This window comes from Leptonychotes weddellii, chromosome X (assembly GCF_054177405.1).
Source record: "Leptonychotes weddellii isolate Sample4059 chromosome X, ASM5417740v2, whole genome shotgun sequence".
Classification (NCBI taxonomy): Eukaryota; Metazoa; Chordata; class Mammalia; order Carnivora; family Phocidae; genus Leptonychotes; species Leptonychotes weddellii.
The window spans coordinates 65,913,866-65,931,048 of NC_138385.1; the positions used below are offsets into that span (position 1 = coordinate 65,913,866).

The window sequence follows — 17,183 nt, forward strand, 5'->3', positions numbered from 1 at the left end:
GGTGCATTTGGCAAATATGTCAGAGGTAACATTGCCAAGAACTGAAGATGGATGGGATATTGGTGAGTGGTGAAGGAGAGGGGCATGTCAAGGATCTCATGCCCAAATTTGAATCCCTGTGACTTACTGCCACCACCAACTGGTTCTAATCCTGCCCTATAAGGTCTCCCAGGAAATGTCACTCTTCTTAGGAAGACAGAACAATGGAGTGGTGGAGCACATTCAGTCTATGACCAAATTAATGTAGGTCCAGATCTCTTCCTAGTTGTGTGACATGGAATAAGTTACTTCAGTTCTCTGTACTTCAGTTTCCCCCCATGAGTAAAATGCAGATTTCAACAGGTTGTGTGTGTGTGTGTGTGTGTGTGTGTTAAATGAGGGACTAAAAGTACAAAATGTAGACGAGTACCTGCACATAGGAAGGACTAAAAAAATGTTAACTGTTATTACTTCACAGTCTTTGGGCAACTTAAAGATAATAATTATCATCTTTTCCAATTTGTGTACCCCTCTCTGTTAGCAGGGCAGTTTACAGAGCACAAAAGAACTAATCAGACCTGCCTTACCCAGTGGTGCTTCCATTTAGAACCCTGTATCCCTACCCTGCTTGGGAAGCATGAACAATTCTCTTGTCCAACATAGCAAATGTCAAAACCACAGCTTGACCAGATTGTTTCTCTTTAGCCTTCCCAGTCTTAACATCCCTCCTCTAATTCTGTGCTTATGTACTGAGGCCCAGAGAGGTTAAGTAGCTGATTCAAAGTCTCAAAGCAAGCAATCAGGCAACTGTCATCACTAGAATCTGCAGAAGCCTTGTACGCTCCCAATCCCTGGAGCTCTCCATTCATACCTCCCCCGCATGGCTTGACCTCTTGCCCATGGCACTCACCATCTTCATCAGGAGTGAGGAAGGTATAGAAAGCTGGTGGATTCAAGGACTCCATGATCATGGACTCCACCATTGACTCAGACAGCAGCTCTAGCTCCTCAGGGAGATGGAGTAGGCTGACTGCCTCAGGGAGGGTGCCAGAAGGCAGCAAGACTGGCAGGTTTGGGGGGCTGCCTTCTGGCATAGGCCTGGAGCTGCTGGGTAGGCTCATTGTTGGGACTTCTGACACAGATAGTCCCAGAATTTGCCTGGTACTTTGGGGCCCCAGCAGCAGGTCATGCTGATGCCAGAGCTTTCTCGGGGCAGCCGAGAGGGCAAGGTGGAGCCAAAGGTAATAGGGAGGGCTTCTCCAAGGACAGAGGTGGTCATGGTGCTGCTGGGACTTGCGGGACTTGAGGTTGTGCTTGTGAATGTGCTTGGATCCCGAGGAGGTGGGGGCATAGGTCTGGCAGGTCTGGGGGGTAATGGGGTTTTGGGTTTATTGGGGATTGGGGTCTTAGGTTTGGAAAAATGATAAGCTTGGGTCATTTGGGGGAGGTAGGGTACTAGATTTAAGAGGTGATGGGATTATCTTAGGGGCCTAAGGTAAGAGGATCCTGGGGTTAGGGTGTGACAGATTGTCTGGGGTCTTGTGAGCAGGAACATTTGGTCTAGTGTGTGGTAGGTATTTGAGGATCTGAAGTGTGGAGACTCCAGGCTTGGGCTGTGGCAAGCTTTTGGGTGACTGTGACGTGAGTACCCCAGGTTGAGAGTGTGATAGAACATCCAGTTTGGGTTGTGATGGAGCACCAGGTTTGGAGGGCAGTGGAATAACATGTTTCATAATGCCAGCTTTGGGCTGGGATAGGGTGCCAGGATTCAGAGGTGGGACTTGTGTCTTGGAACTCATGGGTAATAGGGTACCAGGATTCTGGTGTGATGGTGCACTGGGCTTCATAAGCAACGGGGCACCAGAGTTTGAGGGCCCAAAGGCAGCAGTTTTTATTCTGAGAGTTGGCTGAACCAAAGTGCCAGAATCCTGTTGTGCTGGATTTGGGGGCTTTGGGTGTGCTGGGGTGGATAGGGTACTTAGTGCTCTGACCCAGTGGCTCCAACTCCTTGGAACTGGGCATAATTTCTGTAGAGGCAGGAGTCGTTGAGGATAAATAGGACCTTGGTTTCACAAGCCTTGATTTGGGAGACACCTTGGGTACCAAGGCTGACTGGGCTGTGCCTGTCCCTAGGCCATGCCTGCTGGTGGATGAGGGCATAATGGTGCTGGTCCAGCTGCAGTGGAAGTCTGTATCCTGGCCTTCCCACTTGCCTCCTTGGGCTGCACCATGACCAGTGAAGTCAGAGGTGTGACAAAGTTGTATTCAAGGGACAGGTTGAGGACTTTGGCGGCCAGCAGGTGGAGAGTGGTGGTGTCACGGGCTCGGAAGCATCCCTCAGCAACTCTTCAATAGTGATGTAGGCCCAGAAGCAGCAGGTGAAGTGGGCTACATTGTAGGCTGGCTCCCCTGGGACACCAAAGTTCTTCTGGCTGCTGTTGGTGGCCACCTCACTGTGGCAGGCCACAAGAAGATGACCCTAGGGGCCACGGGCTGCCAGGTGGATGCCCAGTTCCTGCTTGCCTGCCTGCCTGCCTGCACTTGTCCTGCCACCACCAGTTCTGAGCCCCCAGAATAACTGGGGGAAAAGGCCCAAGGGGAGGCCCCAACCAAGCCGCCCAGGCAGTCCGGATGCACATCTGCCAGCAGAGGCATGGAGAGGCCCTCCTCATAGAGGTCCTCCAGCTGTAGGGGTGCATCAGTGCCCTCATACATGCACTGGGCTGCTCCCTGGTTCTCCAGGGGCAGGTGACACAGCAATGGGAAGTCAGCCTCATCCCCAGAGGCCAAACTGAAAAGGGACACCCTGTTGCCCAGCACCTGACAGATGTTGGAGAGGGTCACCCTGGGGGTCATCACACTGGCTGTGGGCTCCCCATCTGTCAGGAAGATGATGAGAGGAATCCTCCCCTTATTGGGGCCCCGTCCAGTCTCCTGACTGCTGTGGTTTAGCACTGCTATGGTTTAGCAGAGCTGGGTGAACGTTGGTCCCTAATTGGGAAGCTGACTGTGAGACCATCTTTTCTAGTTATTTCTATCCCCATTGCAGACACTCTGGGCACCTCACCAACCTCTCAGGCTCAGTCATTTCTCCTCATCTTTGCTCAGACTGTTTCTGCTGCTTATCCTTCCTAACTCCCCCACCCCCACACAGGCTCCCTGAGATCTGACAGTGGGGCCCACATGTCCTTGGCTTTTATCATTCCCTGCCTCAGACTATGATTTGCCTGTTTCCTGGGGGGATATCTTAATTCTCTAGTCAGACAGGCAGCTCCCCAACGATAGCAACCCCACCTCCAGGCTACAGGGGAAGAAAGGGCTGAGTTGACAGGAGGTGGTGGGTGGGGGAGACTTGAGTACTTTTCTGAGAGACGATTGATCAAAAGCCAGAATCAGGACGGTAGCTTGACCAAATGCTTGGAAATAAGTATGTAGATTATTGATTTTAAAAAGTTTTGGCAAATTCTTCTGAGTATATGCTTTAAAGAAACTCAGGGCCAAAGAAGAATGTGCCCTAAAATACATAGTGCTATGTTCTTTCTACTAGGAAAAGGGACCCAGAAGGATGAAGGGATGTATTTGGATAAAATATAATAGTGATATTTCAGGTATTGTGAGAGGTGAGGTGGATGGGGGAATGAAGGGAGCATTCCAAGAATTCCCCACATCTGGGGCACCTGGCTGGCTCAGGCGGTAGAGCACGTGACTCTTAATCTTAGGGTCATGAGTTTGAGCCCCACGTTGGGTGTGGAGCCTACCTAAAACAGAAAAAATAAATAAATAATAAATAAATAAATAAAAAGGAATTCCCCACATTACCATAGCCCATCCATTTGAGTGCGTAGGTCTAACACTTACAACCATCAGCTTCCCTGTGACCCAGGTAGTCCTTGGTGCTGTGGATATTCTGGATGGTAGCCTGAATGGAGCCTCCAGCTTTCTAGACACTAACCGAGTCAGAAAAGGTGATGATGTTGAAGTGGTCGTTGACCCGCAGGTCACTCAGGATCACATTCGTGGCCTTTTCAGTCTGTGGGATATGGATGAAGTGAAGGAGATGGACCAAGGCTGGAGGTCTTGCTCAAGACTGAAAGGTTATGTCTATACAAGGTACTAAGGCCTAAGTGTTGTATGGTTTTAAGACTCTCTGACTCTGGCACTCTGGAAGTCTAGAATTCTCAGGGAAAAATGCTATAGGCCCCTATGGATCTAAGCCTAGAACTACACTGTCCAATGGTAACTGCTAGCCACATGTAGCTACTTAAATGTAAGTTAGTTAAAATTAACGAAAAAAAATGTTAAATGCTATTTCTTTACTTTGAGTAGCCACATTTCAAGTGTCCAATAACCACACGAGAGTTATTGCAGAACAGTGGCTACTGTATGGGACACCTCAGAACTTTAGAACATTTCTATCATCAAGATAGTTCTATTAGACAGTGGTGGTCTAGAAGGTTCAAGCTCTATGCATTCAGGGTACTAGAATCCTGTGTGTTCCATGGTTCCTGGACCCCATGACCCAGGATTCAGTGATTCCAGGACCCTAAAGCTTAAGAGCTTTATGATTCTAGGTCTTTATAACTTCTTTTCAGTGACTTTGGCATGCTTTGGTTCTGCCCTATGTAATCTGTTCTTTTATCTCACCTTCCATTTCTTCCAAGCGGATCTTCTCACCAGCCCCCAGATAACCCAGATTCCATTTTTTTTTTTCTCCACAACTTTGCTCTTGTTGAGCCCTTTGGATAACAGACCTTCCCACTTCCCCTTTACTTATCCGTATCTTCACTGCTCCTTCTCTGGGCAGCCCTTCCTTGATTGCTTACTTTGACCCATGCCCCTTGTACCCAGATATTCCCTGTGCCAGAGGGTTTGCTGACTGTCATACATAGAATATTTTCATTTTCCACAGAGATGTTGAGCCCTCTGAGAACAGGGCTTCAAATCCTTCTTCCTATTGGCTCCCTTCTCCATGGCAATACCTAGCATAGGGCTGGGCACATAGGAGGTTCAGGGAATACGGAATGTAGGTCCTAGAATTAGGTACCACTTATGGGGCACTTTTTATGTTCCAGGCACTGTGCCAAATGCTTAGATGCGTCAGCTCATTTAATCGTCATAGCAACACAATGAAAAAGGTACTGATATTATACCCATTTTATCAGTGACAACACTGAGGCTCAGAGAGTTGGAGTGACTTGCTCAGGGTCACACAACTAGTCACCAATGAACCAGGGACTCAAATCCATATTCTGGAGGTGTTAAACATTATGCCTTCAAAATTTTATATTGTTACAGATTTCGGAGACCACAAGGAATACCATTTGTGGCCCACCTTTCTCTACACCTTAAACTGATAGAAGATGCCTTGAATGCTTTCAAGTGGATCAGAGTCTTTCCTGCCACAGGATGAGCTCAGGTCACACATTCTGGAATAGGGAGCTGAGGTCTTGCTCAAGACTGAAAGGTTATTTCTATACAAGGTACTAAGGCCTAAGTGTTGTATGGTTTTAAGGATTTAACCATTCATTCTTGTTTTCATTCAGAGGACTGCAACGTAGAGCATGATGGCCCTTCCCGAGAATCTCCTGGTTTTTTTGTTTTTTTTTTAAAGATTTTATTTATTTATTTGAGAGAGAGAATGAGATAGAGACAGAGAGCATGAGAGAGGGGAGGGTCAGAGGGAGAAGCAGACTCCCCGCTGAGTGGGGAACCCGATGCGGGACTCGATCCCAAGACTCCAGGATCATGACCTGAGCCGAAGGCAGTCGCTTAACCAACTGAGCCACCCAGGCGCCCGCGAGAATCTCCTGTTAACCAGAGACAAATTATGTTTTTAGAAGTATGTTGTTTAATCTATTGAGATTTTCCAGCTATCTTTCTGTTATTGATTTCTAGTTTAATTCCACTTGGTGTGAGAGCATATATTTATTGTATGATTTATATTCTTCTAAATTTGTTAAGGCGTGTTTTATGGCCCACAGTGGAGTCTACCTTGGCAAATGTTCCATGTGAGCTTGAGACGGTTGTGTATTGTGCTGTTGTTGGATGAGGTATTGTGTAGATGTCAATTAGATCCAATTGATTGATGGTGCTGTTCAGTTAAACTATGTTCTTACTGATTTTGTGCCTGCTGGATCTGTCCATTTGTGACAGAAGGGAGCTGAAGTCTCTAACTATATAACAGTGGTTTCAGCTTTTTCTCCTTGCAGTTTCTATCAGTGTTTGCCTCATGTCTTTTGACGTTCTACTGTTAGGTGCATTACACATTAAGGATTGTCATGTCTTCTTGAAGAGCCGTTATATAATTATAGTTATATAAGATTTCTTTTTCAGTCTGAAAGCAGTCCTTGTGTATTAACTGGCCAAATTGCAGAAATAGTGATGCTAGATACCTTAGTTTATCCTTCTAATAAGCTGTTGATCTGGTCTTCCCTATTGCCAGCATCTGCACCTTCCACAAAATGGGTGATCTTTTTCTTCATTCCACCTCATGGAGAAGATAATTTGAAGGGCCACTGGAAGTCTTTTGTTTCTTTGAAACACTTTACAGTAATATAGATCTTGTGAATCAGATCCTCCATGCGAACGATGCCATATCTACCAAGAGATCGAGCAGTGTGTTATCTGTCAGGGAAATTTGCTTTTTGTTCCTTTATACAATGCATCTCTTTATCCCTGATAATTTACATGCTCTAAAGTTTACTTTGTCTGAAATTAATATAGCTGCTCCAGCTTTTTTATTAGTGTTCAGCATGGTATCTTTTATTTTTTTCCATACCATTACTTTTAATCTGTCTGTGTCTTTATATTTAAAATGGGTTTCTTGTAGACAACACATCGTTGGGTCTGGTTTTTTTGTTTGTTTGTTTTTGTTAGGTTCTGTTTGGTTTTAATCAACACTGATAGCCTCTGTCTTTTAATAGGTGTGTTTAGACCATTCACAGTTAAAGTGATTACTGTTATAGATAGAATAATATTTGCCATGTTTTTAACCCTTTTCTATTTGCTGCCCTTGTTTTTCTTTTCTTTTCCTTCCTTCCTCCTTTTTTTTTTTTTTTTTTGGTCTTCTACTCTTTTTCTGTCTTCTGTGGTTTTAATTGAGTGTTTTATATGATCCCATTTTCTCTTGTCTTTTAGCAGAGCCATTATGGTTTTAATTTTTTTTTTCTTAGTGGTTTCCCTAGAGTGTGCAATATGCTTTCACAACTAATCCAAGTCCACTTTCAAAAAACACTATAGCTTCATGTGTAGTACAAGTACCTCATGACAGAATATTCCCAATTCATCCCTCCTGTCTCTTATATAACATTGCTGTCATTAGTTTCAATTATCAATAAGCTGTAGTCACTGAACACATTATTTCTGTTATTATTTTGAACAGTTTTTGTTAGAACAATTAATTCAAAAAGAAAAGAGTTTATCTTACCTGAATTCATTCCTTCCCTAACACTCTTTCTTTCTTTATGTAGACCCAAATATCTGAACTACACCATTTCCCTTCTCTCTGAAAACTTCTTTTCACATTTACCTGTGCAAGGCAGGTCTACTGGCAACGATTCCCTCAATTTTTGTTTGGCTAATAGTCTTTCTATCTCTTTCACGTTGGAAAGACAATTTTGCTGTATACAGAATTCTAGGCTGGTAGTTTTTGGGTTTTGTTGTTTGTTTGCTTTGTTTTGTTGTTCTTCAACACGTTAAATATTTCAGTTCACTCTTTTTGTTGTTGTTGTTGCATGCTTTCTCAAGAGAAGTCTAAGGTAAGTCTTATTCTTTTTTTTTTTTAAAGATTTTATCCCTTTATTCATAAGAGACAGACAGAGAGAGAGAGGCAGAGGGAGAAGCAGGCTCCCCGCTGAGCAGGGAGCCCGATGTGGGACTCGATCCCAGGACCCTGGGATCATGACCTGAGCCGAAGGCAGACACTTAACCATCTGAGCCACCCAGGCGCCCCGGTAATTTTTATTCTTATTCCTGTATAAGGAAGGTGGGGATATTCTCCATGGGCTTTTTTTTTTTTTAGAACTTTTTCTTTGATTTTCTGCAGTTTGAATAGGATATGCCTATGTGTAGATTTTTTTGGTATTTATCCTGCATGGTGTTCTCTGAGCTTCCCAGACCTGTGGTTTAGTGACTGTCATTTATTTTGGAAAATCTGTACCCAGTATTCCTTCAAGTATTTCTTCTGTTTTGTTTTGGTTTTTTTTTTTAAGATTTTATTTATTTATTTGAGAGAGAGAATGAGAGAGAGAGCACATGAGAGGGGGGAGGGTCAGAGGGAGAAGCAGACTCCCTGCCGAGCAGGGAGCCCGATGCGGGACTCGATCCAGGGACTCGATCCAGGGACTCCAGGATCATGACCTGAGCCGAAGGCAGTCGCTTAAACAACGGAGCCACCCAGGCGCCCCCAAGTATTTCTTCTGTTATTTTCTTTCTTCTCCTTCTGGTGTTCCCATTACACATATGTGTTGCACTTTTGTAATTGTACACAGTTCTTAGATATTCTCTTTTGTCTTATTTTGTTTTACGTTCTTTTCTCTCTTTGCTTTTCAGTTTGGGAAGTTCCTATTAACACATCCTCAAGCTTATTGACTTATTCTTTGTCCATGTTCAGTCTCCTAATGAGCCCACACCAAAGGCATTTTTCATTCCTGTTACAGTGTTTTATATTTCTAGCATTTACTTTTGCTTTTCTCAGGGTATCCATCTCTGTTTGCATTACCTGTCTGTTCTTGCATGTTATCCACTTTTCCCATTAGGGCCCCTAGCATATTAGTCATGGCCATTTTAAATTCCAGGTCTAATAATTTCTCTGCCATATCAGTGCGGTTCTGATGGTTGATTCATCTTTTTGGACTGTGTTTTTTCATTTTAGCATGGCTTGTACGTTTTTGGTGAAAGCAGACATGATGTGTCACGTAAAAAGACCTGAGGTAAATAGGTCTTTAGTGGTAGATTCTATGTTTATCTGGCTAGGAATTAGGTTGTGCTTGCTAGTTGTTACAGTTGCATGTGTCAGAGGCAAACATTTCTTTTAGGGTCCTTGTTTTTGACTCCTCTATTGTCTTGGGTTTCTCGGGATATTCTTTCTTAAAGAGTCTAGGCTTCCAGTTCTGTCAGCTGTAATCTCCTGTTGTTATACAGGAATGCAGTGCATGTGGTGATACTGTGTGGGGGAAGGAGAAGCATTTCATAGTTCTATGCTCAGGTCTCAGTCTTTTAGGGCACCTATGCCCCTGAACTATGACCTCCACAAGTGCTCCTCAGCTTCTTCCTGACCTCAGTTGAGATGGAAAGGCTAGAAAAGTTTGGAGTTGGGTATATCCTTTCCCCTACACATAAGACTACAAAAGACAGCTCTCAATATTTCCCTTCCCCCAGTTTGGTTACACCCTGGTAAAATACAAGTTAGTAGCCTTAGGTCCCATGGGCTCTATGGTTCAGAACTTCAAGGCACATAGACTGTACTGCTCCAGGTCACTTGAATTTTATAATTCTAGAGTCCCAGAGTATGGGAGTTCAAAATACTGCTTCCAAAACTTTATGGATTCAGGCTCTAAACTCAAAATCTCTTTGGCCTATGGCTGCACTATTCTGTTCTAAGGGTGCTCTGGTAGAAGGGCTACAATATTTAAATCTAGATGGACCCAGGACTCTGTAATTTCTAAGCACTACAGTGCCAGGGCACCGTATTTTTCTGGCTTTGAAGTAAAATAAACAAACCAGGACAAAACAAACCTGTGGCCTCTGGAAGGTTCAGAGTCTAAATTGACTATGATCTTCTTCTTATTTGTTGACTCAGGTTTTATGACACCAGAGTTCTCCAGCTTAAAGGTTCTATGACTCTGGGCCCCTTGGCGATCTGAAGTTTTGTGCTTAAGGGTCTTGATGGTTATAGCCCCGTTGTCCAATGTTTCAACGTTCCCAGTATTCTGTGGTTTCGGGTCTACATGGCTCCTGATGTGCAAGGTTACCAGGACCCTAAGGTAGGCCTCGGCCTAAAAGATCCGAGGGTGAAGGGAGGTAGAGTCCCTGGTCCCAGGGGACCACTGTTCCCATACTCTCCGCTTTCTGAGCCTTCTAAAACAAGAGCTATGAAAGGTCTGCTGGGTCCTCGTTACCTGCTTCATCGTGGTGCCAAACTTGGAGCCAGCCGCTCATGTCAATAACGAATACCACGTTTTTCTTGACAGGTGGGAGGGCTCTGGGGGCAAAGTAATGAATAAAATAGCCCTCGTAAAACTGGACAAAAAGAAGTGAAACCAACAAGAACTGTGAAAGGCAGTCTAACTCAGGTCCCCTCTTGTTCTCCGACATAACACCCTGCTTTTTTCCTCGCTAGGCCTTCCCTCTGTTTCTAGTTAAATTAGGCATCTGTGCAGTTGTTTGTTTCAATGTCCATCTCCTCCACCAGAACTGTGTCTCTGCTGTTCAGGCTGTCAGCCCAGGGCCTGCCCCAGAGCTGTGGAGTGAATGAGACTGGCTTGTGGCCCAAGGCTCCAAGGATCAGGATCTCTGTAATATGTGAGTTCCTGTCCATGAGAGCTGACTTGCACAGTCTTGAGGGCCCCTGGGGACAGTTTGCCTGGGCTCCAGGAACTGTAAGTATTGTTTTAACCTCCCTCTATAGAGTGAGCCAGGGGCCCAGCTCCATTGCTGCCAGGGGCTGGGAGTTTGCAGGGCTTCCCTCTCCTCCTTAAACCTCCTTTCTGCTGTTGCTGGGCAGAGTAAGCAGGGAAGGAGGGAGCAGAGGCTGAGTGAGCTGTTTGTTCAGAGGGGATTGGTTAGACCAGGTGCAGATGCCTTGGCCTGCCACGGATGTGATTGGCTGCTGACCCCCTTCCCCCACTCCATCTCCCCTCTGCAGAGCCTGGGGCCTGGAACAGCTAAGGGAAGTGGAGGGGGGAGCTGGGAAGGCCCCCAGGACCAGTGTCAGCTCAGCCTAGGGAAGTATGGGCTTGCTGAGGGTCTATGCTGCTCAGTAGCCTGAAGTAAGCCCTGCCTTGGGACAGCCAGCTTTATTCTCCTCTCTGCCATTCAGGAGCTCTCTGAATGGCAAGGCTGGCCACACTATCTCCTCCTCTCTCACTCAGGGGGAAAGGAGGATAAGGGAGGACATCTTGCTCTTTCCCTCCACTCCAGCCTTTGAATTAATTCACAAGTGCATATGGGGGCTCTGTCTCCACTTTCTCCTGGCACTCTACAGCAGTTCTCAAAGGCCTGGGTCGTCCATCCTGCAACTGCCCAGGCCCAAGGCAGAGCCCAGCTGCCCTCCTATTCCTCCCATAACCTGGGCAGGTGAGAGTTTCCAGAAAAATCACATTCTTATCTCCTCATGGTGGCCTCACACCTCACATCTTAGAAGCCAGAGGCATGACCCAGGTCACCAACCTCTCACGCTCCCCTCAGCTGCCATGCCACCTCACTTGGCAGGAAATGTTTCCTTTCCTTCCTAATGAAGAAAATTAAAGGCACCAGGCCATGTCCCTTGGACTGCCCACCCCATCCTTGCACAGGGTTCACACACCCATACACCTCTTCCTCTATTAAGGACCAGACAGTCCTGTCCTGGACCCCATGCACTCCCAGCCTCCAGCACCTCCTCCACCAGTCAGACCCTTCTCTCCAACCTGCCCCACACATGCTACTGGGTCTTCTTTAGGATGCGGGAAGTGTTGTGTCTTTTCCATCCACTAAGACAGTCCCCATTGATCCCAATCCCATCAAAACTTCAAACCATCTCCTCTCCTCCCTGCAGCATGCCAAGGTAATGAAATCATCACCTACAGTGGTCTGCCCACCTCCAGCTTATTCCTCTCCACACCACAGACTGGCTTCAGCCCCCACCACACACTGACTCTTCCCTCACTAAAGGCAACAATAACTAGTTGGTTTCCAAACTCAATGGGTGTATTTTGATTCTTATTGAACTGCAGCTCCCTGATGTATTTCACAATTGGCGATCACTTTTGGTCCCAAGAAGAATCTTCTGTCCTGGGAATCAGAGATGGCAAACTCTCCTTATTCTCCTACCAGATTTCTGGCCCATTTGATTCAGCCTCTTACTTGAGCTCCATTTTCTCCCCCTGTCCCTTAAGCAGTGCTTCCTGATTTTTTTTTTTTTCAGTCATGGCATGCAAAGAAAATGATTATGCTTGTGTAGCACAATGGAGGGAAATGGTGGGGATATAGAGCTCTGAGCAGACTGTTGACAGCTGGTGGGGCTGGATACCCAGAGAGCTGAGGAGATCAATGGCTGCTGGACTGGGAAGCTGTGCCTTAGCAATTGCCATCCTGGATCTGCTCTTCTGGCTCAACACATTCTCCCTGGGTCACTTCCCTAGCTTTCGTATTTTCAGTCCCTGAATCTCCACGATGACCCAATACCTCTTTCTCCAATCCAATGCTCTCCGCTCTTTCCCCTCCACAACTGCATACCTGATCACCGTTGGACCCATTCCCTTGGATGTCTGAAGATGCCTCCAATGTATTTTGCCCAAACAATAAATTCGTGTATTTCCTCCATCCTGCCCTTGTGTGCCTTTGTCATCTACAGACCCTATCATCCACATGGTCACTCCAGATACAAACCTTGGCGTCACCCTTGAATCTTCCTGTGCCCCTCACTCCCCACATCCAACCAGCCACCAATTCCTTCTGGTTTAATCTGCTGGATATATCTCAGGCCCACCCTTCCTCTCCATCCCAAACTAACAAAACCCAGATTCAAGACTTCTTTCTCTTTGGTTCTGCTGCTTCTATTGTGGCCCCTCCCATCCATGCATCTTTGCAGCAGCTGCTCAGTCGGGTCTTTCTAAACTCAAACCCCATAATGTCATTCCCTCTCATGGCTCCCTTGTCACCTCCAAGACATATTCCATGCTCCTTATCATGCCCCTGCAGCACTCGTAGCCTTCGGTCTCATCTCTTACCATTTCTTGTGCCTCAAATCAATGCTCCAGGAACTCCAACCTACTTGAGGCTCCCTAAACACCCCTGGGTATTTCCAGCCTTTATTCCCTGTATCAAGCAGCCCCCAGTTGGCTAGAATGCCTTTCCCTTTCCACAGCCCTTCTCCCAACTTGGTACACGGTCTTGTATTCCTTAACCCAGGTCGGTCTTTACTTCGGCCAGGGAGCCCTGCCTGACCACCTTCTTCCCTCATGATGGCATCCATCCCAGCTTGTGTTGTCACTGGAAGAGCACTTCTCATGTTGTGTGTGTGTGTGTGTGTGTGTGTGTGTGTGTGTGTGTGTGTCTGTTTCACCCAGAGACAGTGAATAGGATCTGTGTGTGATGCACTTCAGGGTTCCCAGCACCAGCCAGCAGTGGGCATGAAGCAGATTAGGTACATAGGGAGTCCCAGCTGAGTGAATGAAGGGGTGAATGTGCTGGACTTTGAAAGATGGGCATACTCAAGCAGGAATGGGAGGTCAATTGAGGGGTTCTTGGTAGGGGATGCAGGAGTCAGGGCACACAGTAAATGGGAGTATCTGTCTTGCTATTTAGTGCCTAATTACATCTGTTCTAATTATATTTCTGCTCCAGGCAATGGTCAAAAAGGTAAAGAATAGGAAGCAAATACCTCAATTTACACACCCACATGATAGAACACCAGGTTAAGGCCCCTGCTGCCACCTACTGGCAGGGTACCCTCAGCTCCTATTCTGAGAGGGAGAATTATTTTATTCCCCCTACACAACAGGCTGTACCATACCTCTGTGCCTCTGCACATACTGTCCCCCACTCTCTCTGCATGCTATTCCCTTCACACTATCGACCCAGGCAGAGGTAGAGTCTATTCATATTTTCCCAGGCTAATTTAAAGGCCAACTCCTTTAGGAAGGCTTTCCTGGAACCCTCCTCAGTGGTATCTGCACATAACCCATTACAGATTTATACGCAGCATTTAGAACCGTTTATGACTGCCGAAGCTCTATGTATCCGGCTGCTTAGGGACCAGGATGTTCCAAAGGAAGACTAGGGGTTGTGTCCACCTCATTTCTGAGATCCCAGAGTCAATGAGGACAGGACTGGGCTAGAGTAGCTCTGCTTGGTGGCGATGTATCCACGTATGAATGAATGAGTAAATATGTGCATGGGAAGAGGTGTTACCAAAGCACTATATTAGCCCAGAGCAGACAGAGGAATTGTCCATGGGCTGGGGTCATCAGAGAGGTGGCACTTGAGCAAGGTCTTCAAGGATGAGGACCAGTGGAGAAAAGAGGGAGAAGACATTCCCAGGGCAAGCAGATAGTATGAGCAAATGCTCAGACACAAATGAGTGGCAAATTCAGGTGTTTTTGAAGAAAGGCATGTGGTGTGGTGTTGTACAGTGTGGTGTGGTGTGGTGTGGTGTGGTGTGGTGTGGGGCAGCCAGAGGGTGGTTTGTGTGCTGCAGGTGGTGAGAGGTATGGCAGGAAAGGAAGGCTGGGACCAGACGTCTCAGGCTGCTATGCAATCGTTGTTGTCAAGCCAAGGGTCTTGGATCCATGCTCTAACCCTCTGGCAGAGCATGGGATCTCTGCATATTCTTCACGAATGTGTGAGCTCAGAATTAAGGGCTCCCTGTTTAGGCCGATGGCTCAGGTGAGGCAAAAAGAATTTTTCAAACTTAGAGACGGCAAGAAAGTGTGAGGGAACATGAGAGCATCAGAGCTGCAGAAAGTGTGAGAGCCCCATGAGTGTGAGAGACCAATTACAGGCCAATGGTTCACTTTCCAAAAGGACTGGTTAAGAGTGGGCTATAACTTGATTCAAGTAGGAATGGATACACTTCAGGGTGCCTGGGTGGCTTGGTGGGTTAAGCATCTGCCTTTGGCTCAGGTCATGATCCCAGGGTCCTGGGATGGAGCCCTGTGTGGGGCTCCCTGCTCGGTGGGGAGTCTGCTTCTCCTTCTGCTTCTCCCTCTGCCCCTCCCCCTCCCCCTGCCCCTGCTCCTGCGTGCTCTCTCTCTCTCTCACTCAAATAAATAGAATCTTAAAAAAAAAAAAAAAAAAAAAGAATAGGTTCATTTGGAGTTTTATTCAATTTATACAGTTCCAGGTCTCTAACACTTAGAGGAAGCACATGTGTCTCCTATGGTGTGAAGTCATGTGTCCCTATACTACATTCTGTCCGTGTTCACTTGTCCTCACTGATCTCTAGGGAAAACCAGATGAGCAACTTGCAGAAGCCAGATTACTGGCCAGGCCTGTCTGACTCCAGAGCCCATACTCTTTCCATTCCCCTGGCTCCCTCACCTGCACGTCTCCAGTGATGCCCTCCATGACTACATCGTACTGGACCACAAAGTGGGCCAAGATGCCTGAGCTGGAGAAGGCAGACTGGTCTTGCAGCGTGGGGCAGAAGGTGATTCAGACACAGGTCTCTCCCCTCTCAATCCTGGTGGATGGGGGCAAGTCAGCCTCACCTGTATGGGTGGGGAGGGTTGAGATGGGTGGCATGGAAGGCTCACCAAGCAGAAATCCAGGAAAGGGGACATCAAAAGGGGCAATATCTGAGCATGGGGAAAAGCAAACCCTGCACCACCTGCTGCTCTTCCTGCTTACAACACCCTTCCACTTGCCCCAGTGCTATAATCCTCTCCTAATCCCACAACTAGCTCCTCCTGCTCTGCCTCTTCCTGCAGGCCCAGGCTGACAGACCCAGCCCTCCCCACAGCTCCCAGGCTCTGGAAGTCTGACCCTCACCCGCAACACCGCCCTGGCTCACGTGCCCTCCATCCCTGGGCCCAGTCTCTGGAGGAGTGTCATGTCCCCAGGTAGACCAGGGACCTGCGTCTCCTCCCACAGAGGCTGTGGGGTGTGTGCTGTGGAGAGAGACAAACACAGAAACAGGGCCTAGGTCCCCTCCCATGCCCCTTACTGCTGTGGGAAATTGCAGCCTAGCAAGGTTCTCCTCTGGGATAGAATTTTATGTGTTTTCTTCCCCCTCTGCCTTCTGACTCTCAGAATCACGTGTGTGAATAAGGCTTTTAGCGCCTCATGAAATCACAGATGATTTTCTGGTCCCGGATGTTTGCCGAGCCGGCCACAAGATCAACTCTTCTGGAATTCCAGCGCAAGACAAATGTCCATTTAGACATGTCTCTGTGCCTCCTTTTTTCCAGAAAATGGAACCTTGGGAATTCTGCTTCCCCCCTCCTTCCTGCTACAGCTGCCAGGAAGCTTAGGGGCAAACTGAGCCCCCATACTCTCTGAGGCGCCTGCTTACATACATTCCCTTGGCTTCCTTCCTTTGAGAGGTCTTTGTTCTGTTTTTTTTTCCCCACAGGATTGGCTCTACCCTCTGTTTTAACCTTTAAGGAGAAGGGGGAGGGAGCTGCCATTTATAGCTTAGGGCTTAAGAGTGCAGCCTGCAAGGACTCAGATGCTGCCTGTGGGCCCTTGGACAAGTTATTCGCACTCTCTAAGCCTCAGTCTCCTCATCCATAGCACGGGAATGATAACAGCTCTTATTTCATAGACAGTGATTGTGGGGATTAAATGAGACCATTTATGTAAAGCATTTGGAACCGTACTTGGTTCTTAGTAAGTGCTCAAACAATTACAGTTATCATCACATCTTCATGAGACTCTGCACCAGTGATTTGTAAGAAGGAATTTTCTCAAATCCTCACAATGGTCCTGGGCTATAGATGGCATCTCCCCATTGTACTGGCGGGAAAAGCGAAGCAGAGCAATTGAGTGATTTGCCTGGGTCCCACCTTAGGAGAAGGTCAAAGCTGGGATTGGAACCCAGGTCTGTGTGGCTGTCTCTCTCCTTTATGTATGTATACCACCCTGCGTCTCTGGGCCAGCAGGCTCAAATGAGGCAAAGCCTCCAAGCTAAACAGCTTGGTGAGGGTGGCCACATGGCATAAGTGGTTTCTCTGTGCCTGTCCGTTCATCTCTCAGAGGAGGTGGGTAGGCCAGCTCAGTTGTTCTCCCATCTGGCTGGTATCAAATTCACCTGCAAATGGGTTAAAAACATAGATTCCTGGGCCCCTCCCCAACCTACTGAAGCAGAATCCAGAAGGGTGGGGTCCAGGAATCTGTATTTCTAACAGCTCACGTAGTGATTCTGATGTAGCCAGTCTGGCCTTCAAACATCTGCAGACGAAATTTAAAGCGAGGCTGGCAGCCAGGACAGCTCTCTGGCCTACAGAGCCTGAGATGGTATCCTCAAGGGCAGCCTGCAATTCACACTGTCTTCCCGTTGCCCT

At 47.0% G+C, this 17,183-nt stretch overlaps 1 protein-coding gene across 1 annotated transcript in view; it reads right to left on the reverse strand.

The window, feature by feature from the left end:
• Positions 1-537: 537 nt before the first annotated feature.
• ITIH6 (inter-alpha-trypsin inhibitor heavy chain family member 6) overlaps positions 538-17,183 on the reverse strand; it is a 25,688-nt gene continuing 9,042 nt past the window's right edge. The window contains 12 exon segments of the mRNA XM_081809285.1: positions 538-1,190; positions 1,193-1,447; positions 1,449-1,958; positions 1,960-2,147; positions 2,150-2,317; positions 2,320-2,509; positions 2,512-2,944; positions 2,946-2,970; positions 3,838-4,009; positions 10,098-10,127; positions 10,129-10,218; positions 15,220-15,389. Coding sequence (XP_081665411.1) covers positions 696-1,190; positions 1,193-1,447; positions 1,449-1,958; positions 1,960-2,147; positions 2,150-2,317; positions 2,320-2,509; positions 2,512-2,944; positions 2,946-2,970; positions 3,838-4,009; positions 10,098-10,127; positions 10,129-10,218; positions 15,220-15,389 — 2,726 coding nt within the window. The 3' untranslated portion in view covers positions 538-695.